An 18,204-nucleotide genomic window follows, 5' to 3' on the forward strand; every position below is an offset into this window, starting at 1 on the left:
TCCTTTCAGACCTCTAATTGGCTCTATGCCTATAGATATCTTTATTAAACATGCAAGACTGCATTGACCTCATACTGCTCTTCCACCTGAATGATAGTTAACAGCCTTCTTAGACTGCATGATAAGTAAATTTACATGTTTACTAGTGAAAATATCAATATTAAAGCTAAATAGTTAGAAAAATATATAGAAATTATATGTAAAAAATAATAAAGATATATCAAAAATCATTTTCATTTGCTTTATTTTGATAAAACAAATAAATAAATACATTACTATTTCTTTCCAACTGTGGGATTAATATTGGACTTTGCACCAAATAACTTATTAATTTAATTATTAGTGATGGGCGAATCTGCCTTGGTTCAGTTCGTTAAGGATTTGATGAATCTTGTAAACTTGTTATCTTGTTCAAAGTTTGGTGAACCTAAACGTAGGCATATCACAATAAAGTCTGTGGGGGTAAAGGGGTGAATCTTGACTTGTGCATCTCCTGATCTGTCAATCATGTTTATATGGACGTGGAAGTACGCAGTGAAGTTGTAGGCAAGGTGCACATGCCAGTCACAGTGGAGTATGTAGTTGCACAGGTTCGAGAGAAGCAATCAGTTGTTTATATCAGATCACCTAGTTATTTATTAGCTAATATGTTAGATAAAAAGGGTGGAAAATATCACATTTTGCAGTTTTAACACTGGGCACATTGGGGTTGATTTACTAAAGACAAACATACTGTGTACTTTGCAATGTGCAGTTGCTCCAGAGCTTAGTAAATGAGGTAAAACTTCACTTTGCAAAGAATATCCAATCACGTGCAAGGAAAATAAAAAAAACATAATTTTTGCTTGCACATGAATGGATGATAGAAGTCAACAAAGCTTCTTCTCATTTACAAAACGCTGGAGCAATTGCACTTTGCAAAGTGCACTGTGTACTGTATATGCCTTCAGTAAATCAACCCCACAGTATTAAAGTATCTTACATTTTTTAAAGTTGCTATTTGGACTTTTTTTTTGAGTAATTAAAAAAATAACAATTTGTGAGGGCAGTATTACATCAGGTGTGGTAGAACTATGTTGGGCGGCTATTCCAGCCCTACCACAAGAAAAGTTAAAATGCTTTGTATCCTATCTGGCCAGTTCACACCACCGTTATGCAGTGCTATGCACTGAAGAAAGTACTGCATGCACTACTTTTTCTCAGCGCAATGCGAGGCAATCTACTGCCTCGCATTGCGTTGCAGCCAATATAACTTAATGAAATGTCATTGTGTAACATTTCAAAAACATTTATTTGAAAAAATAAAGGCACTGCTGTCATCCCTCCGCACACCAGCTGCTGCTTCCCAATGCAGTTCCCAATGCAGCTGCTGGTGTGAATGTACCCTAAAGGTATTTTATGTTTTTTTTTTTTTTTATAATTTATTTTTTTTACATTTATGAATGGATTTATGTTTGTTAGCAAATTCATTCATAGTTCTGAGTTACATAGTTACATCGTTGGTAAGGCTGAAAATAGACAACAGTCCATGCAGTTCAACCTGTGGTGTGTGAGTGTGCTTGTGTTTATGTCAGGAGTACATGTGAGTAGTTTATGTCAGTAGTAGTCATTTATGAAATGAGTACAGTGGTCAGTCACCATTGTCCTCACTTCAGCTTTCTACATTCATATGAATGGCTTTCTTTACCGTCATACCCATTCATACATAATCGACGGGACAGAAGATATTCAAAGCCTTTCATACCCTCAGAGGCTGCTGTGAAAACTGGGTAACACTGGGGACAGTGCTGTCGGTTTCAATATACAGGTAGGTGCACTGTCAGATTAGGACTTTACAGGGTTTGGTTACCCACTACCTACTAGCAACTTCTGTTGCCAGTGTGGGGAGAGGTGGGCAGGGGTTGTAAGATGACAGAAGAAAGATGTGGGTATACCAACCTTGCAGTACAGGATACAGGAACTCTACTGCATGAGGGAGAAGCTGGAGAGAGAACTCCATCCTGCCTTCTCCCAGCTCTCTCCTCCACTCCTGTCTCTCTTCTCCTGGACACTTCAGTACTTGGCTGTGTGGACTGTTCTCTTTCTACCCCACTTCCTTCCTGCCAGTGCAGCTCCTGTATGTCTGTGAACACTGCTACTGGCTTGTTAATACAGGAGGGAGGGGAGGGAGAGAAGCCACAGCCTGCACCTCCTCCCAGCTCTCTCATCCTCTACTTGTTGGGCTGACAGGAGTAGCAATGGCACTGTCACTGCTCCTGTCAGCCTTGTAACAGAACACGGCACAGGGCACCCCATCCCTGCAATAAACCATTGCCCCAAGGGCAGCTGCCCCTTCTGCCCACCCCCTTTTCTCAGTACAGCAATGTAAAATTTGCAAGCTGCAGGACATTTTTAATGCAGGGAAATTAGCCAAAATGTACTACAGATAAACAAGTTGATTTACAAACAAACAGACTGTTCACTTTGCAGGATTTTTTTCTCCAGAGCTTAGTGAATGAGGTTAAGCTTTGCTGATGCTCATCATCAATCATGTGCAAGCAAAAATGTTTTTTTTTTTTTCTTGCATGTGATTGGGTATTCTTTGCAGAGTGAAATTTCACCACATTCACCAAACCTAAGTGAAAATTCACTTGCAAAGTGCAAATTAACTAGCAAAGTAAACAGCCTTTTTGCAGTTAGTAAATCAACCCCAAAAGAGTACATGCAGGTGTTTTGCTAGAGGAAATAAGATACTGCAGAGAATATATTAGTGTGAAATTGGCCAGCAGCAGGACAATGTTAATGAGCAAGGCTAGGCTCAAATTTACTAGCGACAAAGAGCACAGGTTGGTGTTTTACTACAAGAACTAAGATACTGTGGAATGTGTTTAAGATGTTGTATGGTTTCTAGGGACAGATCAACAGTTCACATCTCTTTTAGGAGTATAAAAAGAAGGATATGAGAGAGAAATTCTCTCTTGGAGAATAATGGGATTTTAGTGAAATTGTTTAGACTGTCAGGCTGAGGCAAGCACGACCACAAGTAATGTAAAATTTTATAAAGATTTATTACAAAGAAGTATCGTTAAAATAACAGTACAATAATCTCATAGGTCGGATAGAAATTTGACCAAGAAAAATACTTAATGCACACGATATGAAAAAGATTAGAATGCAGAGAAGCCGATGCATTTCACAAACTCTTTCTTCAAGGCGACTCAGCATGCATCTATAACATTATATAAATTGCAAAAAGTGCTATTAGTATCCAATACAAAAACATCATTATAAACAATATTTAACCGCTTCAGCTCCGGAAGATTTTACCCCCTTCCTGACCAGAGCACTTTTTGTGATTCGGCACTGTGTCGCTTTAACTGACAATTGCGCGGCTGTGCGACGTTGCACCCAAACAAAATTGACATCCTTTTTTTCCCACAAATAGAGCTTTCTTTTGGTGTATTTGATCACCTCTGAAGTTTTAATTTTTTGCGTTATAAACAAAAAAAGACCGACAATTTTGAAAAAAACGCATTATTTTTTTTCTTTTTGCTATAATAAATATCCCCCAAAAATATATAAAAAAACTATTTTTTTCCTCAGTTTAGGCCGATATGTATTCTTCTACATATCTTTGGTAAAAAAAATCACAATAAGCATATATTGATTGGTTTGCACAAAAGTTATAGCGTCTACAAAATAGGGGATAGTTTATGGCATTTTTATTATTATTTTTTTTTTTTTACTAGTATTGGCGGTGATCTGCGATTTTTATCAGGACTGCAACATTATGGCGGACACATCGGACAATTTTGACCTTTTTTTTGGAACCATTGGCATTAATACAGCGATCAATGCTATAAAAATGCATTGATTACTGTAAAAATGTCACTGGCAGTGAAGGGGTTAACATTAGGGGGTGAGCAAGGGGTTAATGTGCTCCCTAGTGTGTGTTCTAACTGAAGGGGGAGAGAGGACTGTGCAGGGGAGATGAAAGATCGCTGTTCATACTCTGTATGAACAGACGATCTGTCTGTTCTCCCCTCAGAGAACTGGAAACTGTGTGTTTACACACACAGATCCCGGTTCTCCATGTGTCAGCAGCAATCGCGGGAGCCCGGCGGTGATCGTGACCTCCGGGCACTCGCATCGGCTCAGGGGGCGAGCAGGGGGCGCGAGCCTCTGCCTCCGGCGGCGGCCCGCACCCCCTAGTGCCCACAGGGCGAAGTGACGTTACATAACGTTGTTTCGCCCAGCCGTGCCATTCTGCCGCAGTACAACTGCGGCGGCTGGTCGGCAAGTGGTTAATCACATAACATAATCTAATTACAAAGATATATATGAGTGCTTACCAAATTTGTGGCATAAATATAAATAACTTTAGGCAACTGCAGCCACACAGGGTAACAAAGATGGATAGCTCCTATGGCAAAAAAGACGGTGAAGTCAGATACACCGAAAAGGTCTGTTGGACATCGGACCGTATGATGGCAAATATTCACCAGATCAAAAAATGATCTGCAAAGGAATGTATTATAGGCTAGTTAATAAAATGAAAGTGGATAAAACCATGTATATCACTTAGCTAATACATGATAAAGGTAGCATAAGGTCCACTAAGAAGCCAGTACTAATATATCAATCAGTGCTGCTATAGTATGGACAATAAAAGGAGGAATGGCCAAATAATGATGAACAAAGATCTCCAATCCTTATTCCAATCCAGGTTGGGGACTGGTCAGGGCTCCTTAGAACACCCCAGAGAGCTCCACCTTTCTTCCCCTCCTTCCTTCTAGAAGCCTCTAGAAGCAGAAGGGAGGTAACCGAAAGGTGAAGCTAGCTGTGAGTCACAAGTCTACTCTTAACCACTCCCAGCCCACAGATCAAAACAAACACCTGCACTGACAAAAATCTCAACTCTAGCACCTACCTAAGTAGAGGGTGATACAGTAATAAACATAAAAATATCCACAAAAAAAGATTGGAAGAAGTGGGAGAGATTCTTCGGTAGACCCCACAATGCAGGGACAATTTGGTTTCCCTTAACAAACAGAGGGAGGCTCCACTCAGGAGCGGTTTTACATTTATCACTCTTTTTACACCCCTTTCAGGTGTCGTCCACCCAGTATTAGTACTTCAAGTTCCTCATTAGTAATTGTTATTATATTCTATTGTTATCACTAGGTTGTGTTGGGTCATAGGTCACTGTGCCTCACGTTTTTAGGGAGAGGGTCAGGGGATTCCTGCCACCGTGACAGGGGCCATACCGATCAGTGGATTTTGGTTGCAATGCCCGGCTCATGCAGACTCTTCCTCCAGCTCTATGTCTATGACACAGGCAACTATCCAATACAAATACCTTTACTGGAATATGAAACTGTGTTATTGGATAGCAATCAATTAAATGTTGCCACCAAGTCAGAAAAAGTCAGATAACCCTAAAAAGTGAAACTAAGTCAGAGAGACACACAAACACAAGTTACTTCTGATTGAAAAATTCAGTTACTTCTTGTGATGTCTGCTATTAGCCATGACTTTTTTAAAGGACCTAAAATGGCGTGCAGGTGAACTATAAAATACATAACATCCTAATATTGGATGGGTGTATGAATAGTAGGATGGACCTGAACTTGGGATTTTCCCACTAGCATAACCACAGAAAAAAAAGCAACACGAAGAGAAAGTTAGCTTAGGTTCACACTATTGCAAGTGCAGGAGCATGTACAAATCGCACGTGTCCTGCATGCAAAATGAACTGCTCTTCAGCAGACACACGGGGGTGGCCTTAGTTCTTAAAGTGTTACTAAACCCACAACAATCAGTCCGTATATGCAGTAAAACATGCTTGTTATACTCACGGTGGAACTTAAGGGGTTAATGCAAACAGTCTGTTTGATCCTGTCTTCTCTGATCCTCCCGTTCTTCCACAATCCATCTGCTGATAGAACAGCACCTTGGGGGCACTCTGCACATGCTCAGTTTGGTGTCTATTGCTAGAGAGTTTTCTTTTTCTTGGGAGGGTGCATGTGATCACCACTGTCCAGACAGAGTGTCAGGGGCCCTCAGCCTCATAGGACAGGCAGAGGAGAATAGAAACTCCATCTACAAGCTTTAACCAGACACTGATAGAAGTCACAAGACTGCTATATACTGCTGATGAGAAAAGGTATTTAGCAGTTTATATTTATATGTTCTGTGTACTGTGAAAGACCAGATATGGTGAATGCAGGGTCCTGGGTTTAGTAACACTTTAATGACATCCCCACGCATTGAAAAGCACAGCGTGTTTTCGGGTGCGGGAAACTGCATGCAGCTGCCCTGCAGCCGTGTTTTAAAAAAGGGTCAGGGACTTTTTCCCTTTGGGAAATGCAGGCATAAAGGACCTGCGATGGTGTGAACGGAGCCTTTGTGACAACTATGGTGGCAGGTAAAGACGAGTGGCGCATAAAAGAAGGGATAATAGCTGTACTCGTGCTCTAATTTAAATAATAAATGTTCACTCCTGAATGTAGTAGAACCTTTAAAAACAGCACACCGTGTAACTGAAAAAAAAAAAAAAAAACTATAAAGAAAGAAAAGATCTATATTGCTAGTAGCAAGCAGATAGCTAATTCTATTCTGACACAGGTTATAGTCTTTTTTTCTTTAGTACATCAGCCCTATTGATGTAGTGTTTTAAATATACGGATCGAGCATATGCAGAGAGGACAAGCTGTTAAATAGGTCCAGCATCTCAGGTTTCTGTTTAGTTACACCAATTGGCCAGGCATTGTTATATTGGGTGGGAAGAACAGTTGATGCATTTATGTAGCAATCTCCTGGGCAGAAATCATTAACATGGATAAAGGGATTTCCTAAGAGTATAAATACCTGCACACGCCAAGCACTTACCAAGCTGCCCATTAATGCATACATGCAAGCTCAGGAAAAGTTTTATTTTAACAATTCATTCCAGGCTCACAGAAGTCTCCGAGGAAACTTTTAAAATTCATCTTGCTTTTATCCGTCCTGTCTGGGGGAATGAGTTTCCAGGCTTTTGTAACGGCGGATACCTTTGTACCTTTAAATTCCGAATCTTCAGCTACGTTTCCCCTTAGGATGCATCACAGCACTGCAGAATACCTGCCTGTCACCAATCACACAACTAATGTGGTCTCCACAGGTACTTTCGTATTATGAGTGATGTATTTCTCTTTTATATGGCAACATAATTATACAGCAAAAAAAAAAAAAGCTTTGATATTCTACTTTATTTTTTCTTCCAATTTACTTCCTTAACCATTAGAAAGCTATTTGACTAATTTAGGGAGTCTGTGCAAAGTGCGCTCAAGTTGGTGTAAAATGCAGGAAAGAATAGTAACCAACAACATTTATCATTTTATGCTTACTGAACATTCTTCTGGGCTTCTGGCCTATTTAAAAAACCTACATAAGTAATGTGATAAGAAAATGCTGATATTGACACGAAAATGAAAGTAATTGCTAAAAAAATAATAAGAAGATATAAAGAATACTGTTAACTTTACTATTATAAGGATAGAAAATGTGGGAAAAAAGGGAAAAGTGTAGAATACACAAAAATATAATCAACACTGTATGTAAAACTGTATGAAATGTAAGAATATTTGATTTCAGGTGTACCATTTACATACTATTCAAAACTGATATTTACTGTTTATGTATAAATTAGTTATTTACCATAAATTATAATATAATAACTGTATACAAGTTTATTATTTTTTTATTATTATTATTATTAGGATTATTATTACTTATTTATTTATTAAAGGTACTTATATAGCACCGTCAATTTACGTATCTTATTATCATTGTTGTTACTTTATTACGTTTTATTATGAAATCGCTTTTAATCCATGAGATTTTGTGATCTGACATAACTTCTTATGTATGCAGATGTTTTATTTTGATGAAAGATTTTTCCAACGATTGTAGGGTTCCCTTTAAGCCTTATACAGGGACAGATCATACAATATTAGGTCCATATGTTGTGCGCAAGTGATCGTACTGGGAGACTAGTGCTGATTTCACTAGCATTCTCCCAAGGTGTAATTTTTCAAATATCCTATTATTATTTCTTCTGAGATGAACATGCATAACCTCCTGCCCCTTTTACAAGCGTTTTAATGTTGAGATTGCAGGAAACTGCATATGAATGAGTCGTATTGTGGACTTTAGTCACTGTAGTTTACAATTTCTATCATGTGGTTTCCTTCCAAAGAAGACTTTAGATCTTTATTTCATTTTTAAATTCAACTTAGTTCTGTAAAACACCTGAGCAATAATGAATATATTTTAAGGGCACATGTAGCAGGTTTCTGGGTTATTTCAGCTTGCATTTCAGATCAGTTTGGGATGCTGCTGCCATCTTTTATATGTGTCCCCAACCTCCTTCCATACTACCGTTTTCCTCTTTTTTGACCTGTTTCTGACCTCCTACTGTATCAAGCTGTCTTGGGATGCTTTTTTATCCCCATCGACTTGCATAGGGAAATAGTAGTTGTGACTAGAGCAAATGTCCATTTGCATAAGCCAGTAATAACCATGGTGCCCCAAGTGTCTGCCATTGGAGGTTGACACTAGGGTGAGATTAATCTTTAGCACATTTAGTACATTCTGTAGATCCCCCAAAGACACATTTTGGAAGACACAGCTCCAGATTCCGTAGCATACTGCTATAAAGTGCAGAAGATGCCATTGTTGGATAAATCATAGTGTAGTCTAATAACTTCACTTCACTCTAACTCCTAGATGTCTGAAATGTATACTTGCAGTTGCTTTCTTATTCCTATGTGACATTATGTAGAAGTCCCATTTTACGTTGTGTACATACAATCAACAGATGCATAGCTTCCCAATGCTTGTATTTAATTGCCAACTCTTCTTATTTGTTCCCTAGAGAATTCTGTTCTGAAGATATAGAGAGGGGGTGGGGGGGGGGTCAGTAGTTTAGCAAAGGACAATTGGACAGGGCTGACAGCATTTTTTGTGACTTTAGTCAACAAAACATCATGTATTGTTGGCCCATAACAGAAAAATTAAGTCCTGAATGTATTTCTGGTATTCAGGATACATTCTCATAGATACTCCCTGTGATTTCACTAGAACCCTTTATTGGCATTTATTGTAATGATATAGGATCTACCTGTGGGTACATTTCAGGCGGGTCCTATGATGGCTCATTGCAATTTTAATAAGACAACATTGTTCTTTTTACATTGATTTTGTTGAGATTGGCACATATGTTGGTTGTTTAGCACTTTGGGCACTTTGTTACTATAAATATTTAGCTAATATGATAAAGGTGACTGTTCTGAAATAAATACTAATTATAAAAAAAGCGATACTCCTGTTTTGTTTTTTTTTTGTTGTTACAATCCTATGTTTGCACCCGCAAACGCTTACTAAGCCTCATGCCATATTTTTAAAAAAAGTGTATTATATACGCAGAATAATTGATAACAATAGAAATAATGAAGTAAAGCTTATTCTACGAATGAATCTTAAATATTTTCTTACCAGTCCCGTCTGTTTTGTCTTTGGTCCAAATTCCTAAATTCTCTCATATATACTTCCCTGTGCCTAATGTGGAACATATACCAGCAGGGCTGCATTATCCAAATCCATCATGTCACTATGGAAGCCAACAATCTACTTATGGGGTGATGACAGGTAAGTTTTTTTTTTAAATTTGATAAATCTTGGTATGTACATTAATTTCATGCTTCTGAATGACATGCTTTGTTTAAATAGTTCTGTCATAACTGAGAGACCCCCCGAGGTCTAACAGTTTCTGCTCTGTCGACTGTTTGACCTCAAGACTATAACACATGCTATCTTACAGCTCCTGAGTGTGTTTAACACAAAGAAATCAAATATCCCTGTAAATAAGAGAAATGTAAACAATTACAGAACTGAGAATGAATGAGATTTTATACTTATATAGACACTCAGGAACTGGAAGGCAGGGTTTGTTCTCAGCAGTCAAGAAGGTTGTGATTTTATCTGCCATTTATGAATAGGTAGTGTATGGGAACCATGACAGACCAATATTTTTTTTTAATTTTGAAAACATAAAAAGGAATATATAAAAATATGCTATATATAAAAATAACAACCAGTGGGACTTTTTTAGTTATACATACTGTATATTAAGAACATATTTTTAGGCTAAAACATCATTTAATTTGTATGTGTGCATTGAACAGTTTGAAAAAAACTTACATTTTACATTTTGTTGCACAGAATGAGCTGACCATGCACTATTGGCTGGTCTCTTTTTGACTCGCTGTCCTTAGATGGCAAAATCTCTCAGTAGCATTCCTAATAGGGATGGGCCAAAGACCCCCCAGTTTGGTTTGCACCAGAACTCTTGTACAGAAAAAAGTTCTGACCCAAACGGTGAACCCCATTAAAGTCTATGGGACCCAAACTTGAAATGTCAAAAGTCGCCATTTTGAAGGCTTATATACAAGTTATTGGCTATAAAAAGGGTATTGGTTGGGGTCTGGATACTGCCTTGGGGGACATGTAAAATTTTTTTTTTTAAAAGACTGTTTTTACAGGAGCAGTGATTTTAATGATGCTTAAAGTGCAACAATAAAAATGAAAAATTCCTTTAAAAATAGTGCCTGCGGGGAAACTGACATTTCTAAAGAAAAAAAAAATAGTCAAATCACATTTAAAATTACGGCAATACAATACCATTTCCGGCAATAAAAGAATGTTAAAAAAGATGGCGTGGGGGTCCCCCCCAATCCATACCAGGCCCTTCAGCGGGGAATCCCATGATGACTCGGCAGCCGGCTTCCCGGCCCTGCTCCTTAACAACCAGCTATTCACTGTGCAAAGCTTTGCCTAATCAGGGCTTAGAATGCACTGTGTAGCATGCAGTGCATTGCAGGGCATTCGGCAGGGCACGCCCTGCAAATTTGGGTGTTCGCCGAACAGGCGGACAGGCGATGTTCAGGACAAACTTTTGCTTGAGTTTTTGCTAGAGTTGGCTGAACCATTCGTCCAACACTGATTCCTAACTAGCAGGTTAGCAGGATATAAATGCTCCAATTGGAAGGTATGGAGAGTTGTATGAACGTTAAAAAAACTTTTCAGATATTTATTTGTAAAAAATGTTGAAAACCATTCATCATTTTCCTTTCACTTCACTATTATGTGCCACTTTGTGTTGGTCTATCACATAAAATCCCAATAAAATACATTAACGTTTTTGGTTGTAACATGACAAAGTGTGGAAAATTTCAAGGGGTGTGAATACTTTTTCAAGACACTGTAGAAATTGAGCACTTCTCTTGGAATGTAATCTATTAAAATTAAACAGAATAGCAGAATAAGGTGGAAAATGTGTGGCTAACTCAATTGAATTGCAACATTTGTGTTGTGCTTAACTACTTTAGTTTTGTAATTGTAATGTAAATGTATAAAATGTTTTTTTTTTTAACTGTTAAGACATTGAGGAGTCTTTTGTTTTTTCAAATTAAAGTGTAGCTAAACCCAAACATTTTTTAATTATTGTGAACGGAGTAGGGAATGGTTAAAACCTCTATCATTTATTTTTCTTCCTATCTGTGCCCCATTACAGAGGTTTGCTTTGCTTCTTGTCCCGTAAACACTACAGGAAATGAGAGGAAATCTCTCCAAAGTAAGGGAAAACCACTTTAGCCAGTGGTACAATCAGTGCCCCCATTGGAATATTTCCCCTCGATTCTTGTTCATGTAGCAACTCAAAATTTTGGAATATGTTTCACTTTTAGGCCTCATGAACACGGGGCATTAGAAAAAATGAGCTGCAAAGCCAGGAAAAGGCGTCTGTAAAAACATGCTTTTAGTAGCTTTTTGCATTGGCGTTATTGAGCTTTTAGCAGCGTGAGCTTTTAGCAGCGTGAGCTTTTAGCAGCGTTTCTCTGCCTCTGCCAAGTCGGATCATCAAGATCCGGCTTGTGGTGCGACTTGTGCTCTGAGGATCTTGAAGGAGAACCCCACGTCCAAAAAAAAAAATGGCGTGGGGTCCCCCTCCCAAGATCCATAACAGGAGTCTGGTATGGATTTTAAAAGGCAAACCCCATGCCAAAAAACAAAAACAAACGGCGGAGTCCCCCCCCCCCCCAAAATCCATACCAGACCCTTATTCAAGCATGCAGCTTGGCAGGTCAGGAAAGGAGGGGGTGAGCAAGTGCCCCCACCCCCTCCTGAACTATACCAGGCCACACACCCTTAACATGGGGGGCCACTTCTGACAACCCTGGGGGGTGGTTATGGAGGTCTGTCTCTTGGAGGGGACCCCACACCATATTTTTTTTTTACATTTTGGCGTGGGTTTCCCCTTCAAGATCCTCAGAGCACAAGTTGCACCACAAGTTGGATCATAATAATCCAACTTGGGTGCGAATTCCATTCAAATCAATGGGCTGAAAGTCAGATCAGTTAAGATGGCTCTCATAGGGAACCATTAATATTGACATGTCAAAAAAAAAATGCTTGACGTAGCACATTTAGCAGCCTTTAGCCGCGTCAGATGTTTTTACAGTTGTAATTCTGCTGCTCCAGAAGGCACCGGCCCTGGGTTTTTTTGCAGCTTGAAAATGCCTATGCCACTTACAGCTCCTAAAAGCCTGTGTGCGCATGAGGCCATAGAATAACATGGAAGGCATTTTTAACCATTTCAGTACTGGGAACTTTCGCCCCTTTCCTTCCCAGGCCAATTTTCAGTTTTCAGCACTCTTGCACTTTCAATAAGAATTGCGCGGTCATGCAACAATGTACCCAAATTAAATTTTTAGAATTTTGTTCACACAAATAGAGCTTTCTTTTGGTGGTATTTATTCACAAATCATTTTTTTATTTTTTGCGATATAAATTTTGAAAAACAAACATATTTTCTACTTTCTGTTTTAAAAAAGATCCAATAAAATCTAATTTTGTCATAAATTTAAGCCAAAATATATTCTGCTACATGTCTTTGGTTAAAAAAAATCCCGTTAAGTGTATAATAATTGGTTTGTGTGATCATGGACATATGTACGCAGATGATCATGTACAGATGTGTGCAGATGATCGCAGACATACAGTATCTCACAAAAGTGAGTACACCCCTCACATTTTTGTAAATGTTATATTATATCTTTTCATGTGACAACACTGAAGAAATTACACTTTGCTACAATGTAAAGTAGTGAGTGTACAGATTGTATAACAGTGTAAATTTGCTGTCCCCTCAAAATAACTCAACACACAGCCATTATTGTCTATACCACTGGCAACAAAAGCGAGTACACCCCTAAGTGAAAATGTCCAAATTGAGCCCAATTAGCCATTTTCCCTCCTCGGTGTCATGTGACTCGTTAGTGTTACAAGGTCTCAGGTGTGAATGGGGGAGCCGGTGTGTTAAATTTGGTGTTATCTCTCTCACTCTCTCATACTGGTCACTGGAAGATCAACATGGCAACTCATGGCAAAGAGCTCTCTGAGGATCTGAAAAAAAGAATTGTTGCTCCACAAAAAGATGGCCTAGGCTATAAGAAGGTTGCCAAGACTCTGAAACTGAGCTACAGCACGGTGGCCAAGACCATACAGCGGTTTAACAGGACAGGTTCCACTCACAACAGACCTTGCTATGGTTGACCAAAGAAGTTGAGTGCACATGTTCAGAGTCATATCCAGAGGTGGTCTTTGGGAAATAGATGTATGAGTGCTGCCAGCATTGCTGCAGAGGTTGAAGGGGTGGGGGGTCAGCCTGTCAGTGCTCAGACCATACGCCGCACACTGCATCAAATTGGTCTTCATGGCTGTCGTCCCAGAAGGATGCCTCTTCTAAAGATGATACACAAGAAAGCCCTCAAACAGTTTGCTGAAGACAAGCAGACTAAGGACACGGATTACTGGAACCATGTCCTGTGCTCTGATTAGACCAACATAAACTGTTTTGGTTCAGATCGTGTCAAGCATGTGTGGCAGCAACCAAGTGAGGAGTACAGAGACAAGTGTGTCCTGCCTACAGTCAAGCATGGTGGTGGGAGTGTCATGGTCTGGGGCTGCATGACTGCTGCCGGCATTGGGGAGCTACAGTTCATTGAGGATACCATGAATGCCAACATGTACTGTGACATACTGAAGCAGAGCATCATCCACTCCTTTCAGAGACTGGGCTGCAGGGCAGTATTCCAACATGATAACGACCCCAAACACACCTCCAAGATGACCACTGCCTTGCTAAAGAAGCTGAGGGTAAAGGGGATGGACTGGTCAAGCATGTCTCCAGACGTAAACCCTATTGAGCATCTGTGGGGCATCCTCAAACGGAAGGTGGAGAAGCACAAGGTCTCTAACATCCACCAGCTCCATGATGTCACCATGGAGGAGTGGAAGGATTCCAGTGACAACCTGTGAAGCTCTGGTGAACTCCATGCCCAAGAGGGTTAAGGCAGTGTTGGAAAATAATGGTGGCCACACAAAATATTGATACTTTGGACCCAATTTGGAGATTTTCACTTAGGGGTGTACTCACTTTTGATGCCAGCGGTTTAAACATTATTGGCTGTGTGTTGAGTTATTTTGAGGGGAGAGCAAATTTACACTGTTATACAAGCTGTACACTCACTACTTTACATTGTAGCAAAGTGTCATTTCTTCAGTGTTGTCACATGAAAAGATATAATATAATATTTACAAAAATGTGAGGGGTGTACTCACTTTTGTGAGATACTGTATGTGTGCAGATGATCATTGGGACATATGATTTTAGTGTTACATATGTGGGGACAGGTGTTTTACTGTGTGGGGACATGTGTGTGGGGACAGTGTTTTGGGGACACTATTTTGGAGACATTGTTTGTTTACATGTTTGGGGACACTGTGCCAGTGATCAGTGTGTAAAAAGCTGTAAAAAACAGCTCATACTCACTGATCACAGGCTGGCTGCAGCGATCTGCTATTCTCTCCTCACTGACAAGTTCCAGGTGAGGAGAAGAGAGTCGATCGCCTAGCAACCAGCTCTCTATTTACATCACATGACGGCTCTGATTGGACACAGCCGTCATGTGATTAGGAGGGCCACTCACAGAGCCCTCCTGCCGATCGGAGATGCGCCGTGTCCGGGTGACACGAGTGCATCAGGATCGCACTGCTGCACGGGCAAGCGCGCAATCCCCCTCCTTCTGAGGGGCGTTCCGGAATGTCCACTCAGAAGGAGGAAGCTCCCACCCAGCCGTAAATGTGCAGTGGCCGAGTGGGAGAAGGTTAAAGCGGAGTTCCGCCCTCCCCATGAAAAAATCAAAAGTCAGCAGCTACAAATACTGTAGCTGCAGACTTTTAATATTAGGACACTTTTCCAGTGTTCCCTCAATGTCAGCACCCCAGACAATTTTCGGATCGGCTCTTGGGTGCTGCCACCACCATTCATGGTAAGGGAAACTGGCAGTGAAGCATTTCGGCTTCACTGCCGGTTTCCTACTGCGCATGCGCGAAGTGAGCTGCACTTTCAAACTGGCCTGGTGGTGGAGGAAGGAGGAGGGGGGCCGAACTTCTGAGGGACGGCGCCATGGCGTAGTCTCCCGGAAGTGGGGAAGAGTACCTGTCAAAAACCAGTACCAGTCCCCCCTCCCCCCGCAAGGTGCCAAATGTGGCACCGGAGGGGGGGAGGAAGCAGATAAGCTGAGCTTCCATTTTTGGGCTTTAAGCTGCGAAAAAAAAACGTCTGACGCTGGTAAAAGCAGCTATAAAAACACTCTGTGTGCATGAGGCCTTAGTCTGGAACAAATAGAAACCAGGGCAATGAGAAAGTGAATTACCTAATGGGGACCCAGACAGCAAAAAAAAACCTGCTAAAGGTTCTAACTCCTCATTGATCTATCCAAAAAAAGCAATAAATAAATGGCTGTTACTGGCATAAGCAGCTGTCAAACTGGAGAGAGATGAGTAATGTGCAGGCAGCATACTAGATACTTTCTCACTCATTGATATAGGTTAATATTCTTTGCCCATCATTCTGATTTCTTGCTATCCTAGTGAATAAGCCAAGTGAATGTGCAGACATTTATATTTGAACACCATGACCCGTGATTATACTGTACCAATTCTTTGCAGGGATTAAACCCACTGCTCCAGAGATGCTATCTGCAAGTATTTCTCAAACAAGAATTTTACAAACATGCAGCATGCCTCTATCCAATGTGGTAAATGGAGTAAGTACCTTACAAGGTAAGTTGTTTTAGAAATGTACTGAAGTGTATCTCTAGGCAAAACCTTTTTTTACGTTTTAAATAAAGTGTGGAAGGGTTAGACAATCTATTACAATGTGTGTCACCAGTAGGGAGATTAAAGGGCCATACACACAGGCCAAATATCAGGCGGCATCAGCCGATTCGATAGAAACCGTCAAGATATAAGAGACAAAGTAGGGAATGGCGCTGTTCCATGTGAAAAAACTATATGTGTTAACCATAAGATATCTAAAAAATTATTTTAATTTTTGTGAAGAAACTATGTATGTCCAGCAAGGACAAATCCTTCCTGTCATAAATAAATAAATATTCATGCAAAGTGACGTGTGCTGAAAAATGATTTGTGTTGAAAAATGATATTAATAAAAAGCGAGAATAACGTGTTCCAGCATTAAATAAAAATAAAAAATAAAAAATCATCAACTAGTGCTAATAACGACCATCAGTCAGCACTAATAGACTACTCAATAAGTATATAAAAACATTTTTTTATATATAAAAATGGTAAGTTAATATAAAGTGGCTAGTACAGCTGCTGTTGATGATATCCAATTAAGAACCTGATAAATTACCACATTATACCCATATACAAAAAATCAAAATAAGTGCCCATAAAAAGTGACATAGTGCTTCATCCTCTTGGTGACAGTTTTTAAACCAAAAAACGTGCTGGCAGTGGTGACTGTGCTCCCCTCTTGTTTTTTCACTCACCAGAGCGCTTCACCCCTGCAGGGGTACAAGCGTGAAGTAAGATGATGTATCCCGGTCACGGAGCTCGAATATCCCCCTTTGTTCACAGCGTCAGGAAAAAGGACCATCCACGGGTAAAGAAAGGAGACTCTACAGCCTCCCCTCTACAGCGTAATCCCGGCCAGATATCCACATGTATGTATCTGCGACAATGTACTCCAAACCAGTGTGTCCCACGCTATCCCTAGACTGGACGATCAGTGGGACACATATATATCTGATTGGATTTCACCTAGGTGGAATCTTTCTATAGGGAGGCAGCAGTTACTAACATCCTAAGCGCGGATTTCTCTGACATTTCTTAGAAACCATCAAGATGTTCGGCTTGCTTCTGTTGAAGGGGCATGAACGAAAAAAATCAGTCGATTGGCACCAAGTCAGAGCTCTCAGCTAATGGCTGAGAACGCTGAATAGTGTGTTCAGGTGGAGGGGGGGCACTCCCCCTGTCAGAACACAATAGCTCAGTGGGGGAGATCGCTGTCCTAACATCGGATTGTTAGTACAGCGTCTCTTTCTGAGTTCTTCCAAGTTTTTTTTCCATTCAGCCTGCTGGATGGAATGAAAAAAAACTTCTAGTGTGTACTAGACTTAACTCCTATATTTTTACTGGTGACCATTGTCACTGAAAAAAAAATGAAGGGAAGTCCTACATTTTAGAGTTGTTCCCAAAGCAAAGGGGGGGAAGAGTGGGGACACCTCTTCCAAAGACAACTGTCTGCAGGAGGAGTTCCTCTAACTTCCTGTTGCATCGTTGGGACAGGAATTGAAGAGACATTTCCCCAATGGTAAACAGACAGCAAAAAAATAACCTGGTAAGGATTTTAGCTCTTCCCTACGCTATCCAAAACTAAAAGGTTTTGACTACAGATACACTTTAATTCATGGCTTTATGAGGACAATAAACCTAAAATGCACATTATATGCATAGGTTTACACTTGCTTTAGGCCAGGCCATACTTAATTAGTCCACACACCATGCCACTAAAACCTTCATTCCAAATCAACAAAGATCTGGAATAAAAATATACAAAAATGTTAACGGACATAGTGTGAGGTCTTCCCCTTTTCTTCAAAAGAGCACATTAGTTTATGCAAAAATGCTAACAATAACATTCACAAGTATGTTACCAAGAGACTTATATCTATGCAATATTGGCAATAATCAGAATTTTTTTTTCAAAGAACCTTTATTTAGCCCATACTATGGGATCAATTTAAAAGAAGG

General features: G+C 40.0%; 1 protein-coding gene across 2 annotated transcripts in view; it reads left to right on the forward strand.

Annotated features, from left to right (window-relative positions):
* Positions 1-6,999: 6,999 nt before the first annotated feature.
* Positions 7,000-18,204, forward strand: part of POU1F1 (POU class 1 homeobox 1) — a 38,652-nt gene continuing 27,447 nt past the window's right edge. The window contains exons 1-3 of one of the 2 annotated variants that reach the window (XM_073618050.1): positions 7,000-7,141; positions 8,530-8,532; positions 9,601-9,673. In XM_073618050.1, the coding sequence (XP_073474151.1) occupies positions 7,000-7,141; positions 8,530-8,532; positions 9,601-9,673 (218 nt within the window). Of the gene's footprint in view, positions 7,142-8,529; positions 8,533-9,519; positions 9,674-18,204 lie in introns of both variants that reach the window. The other variant, XM_073618049.1, reaches the window with a different exon arrangement.

The sequence above is a fragment of the Aquarana catesbeiana genome, linkage group LG02, assembly GCF_042186555.1.
Source record: "Aquarana catesbeiana isolate 2022-GZ linkage group LG02, ASM4218655v1, whole genome shotgun sequence".
In the NCBI taxonomy this organism is placed as follows: domain Eukaryota; kingdom Metazoa; phylum Chordata; class Amphibia; order Anura; family Ranidae; genus Aquarana; species Aquarana catesbeiana.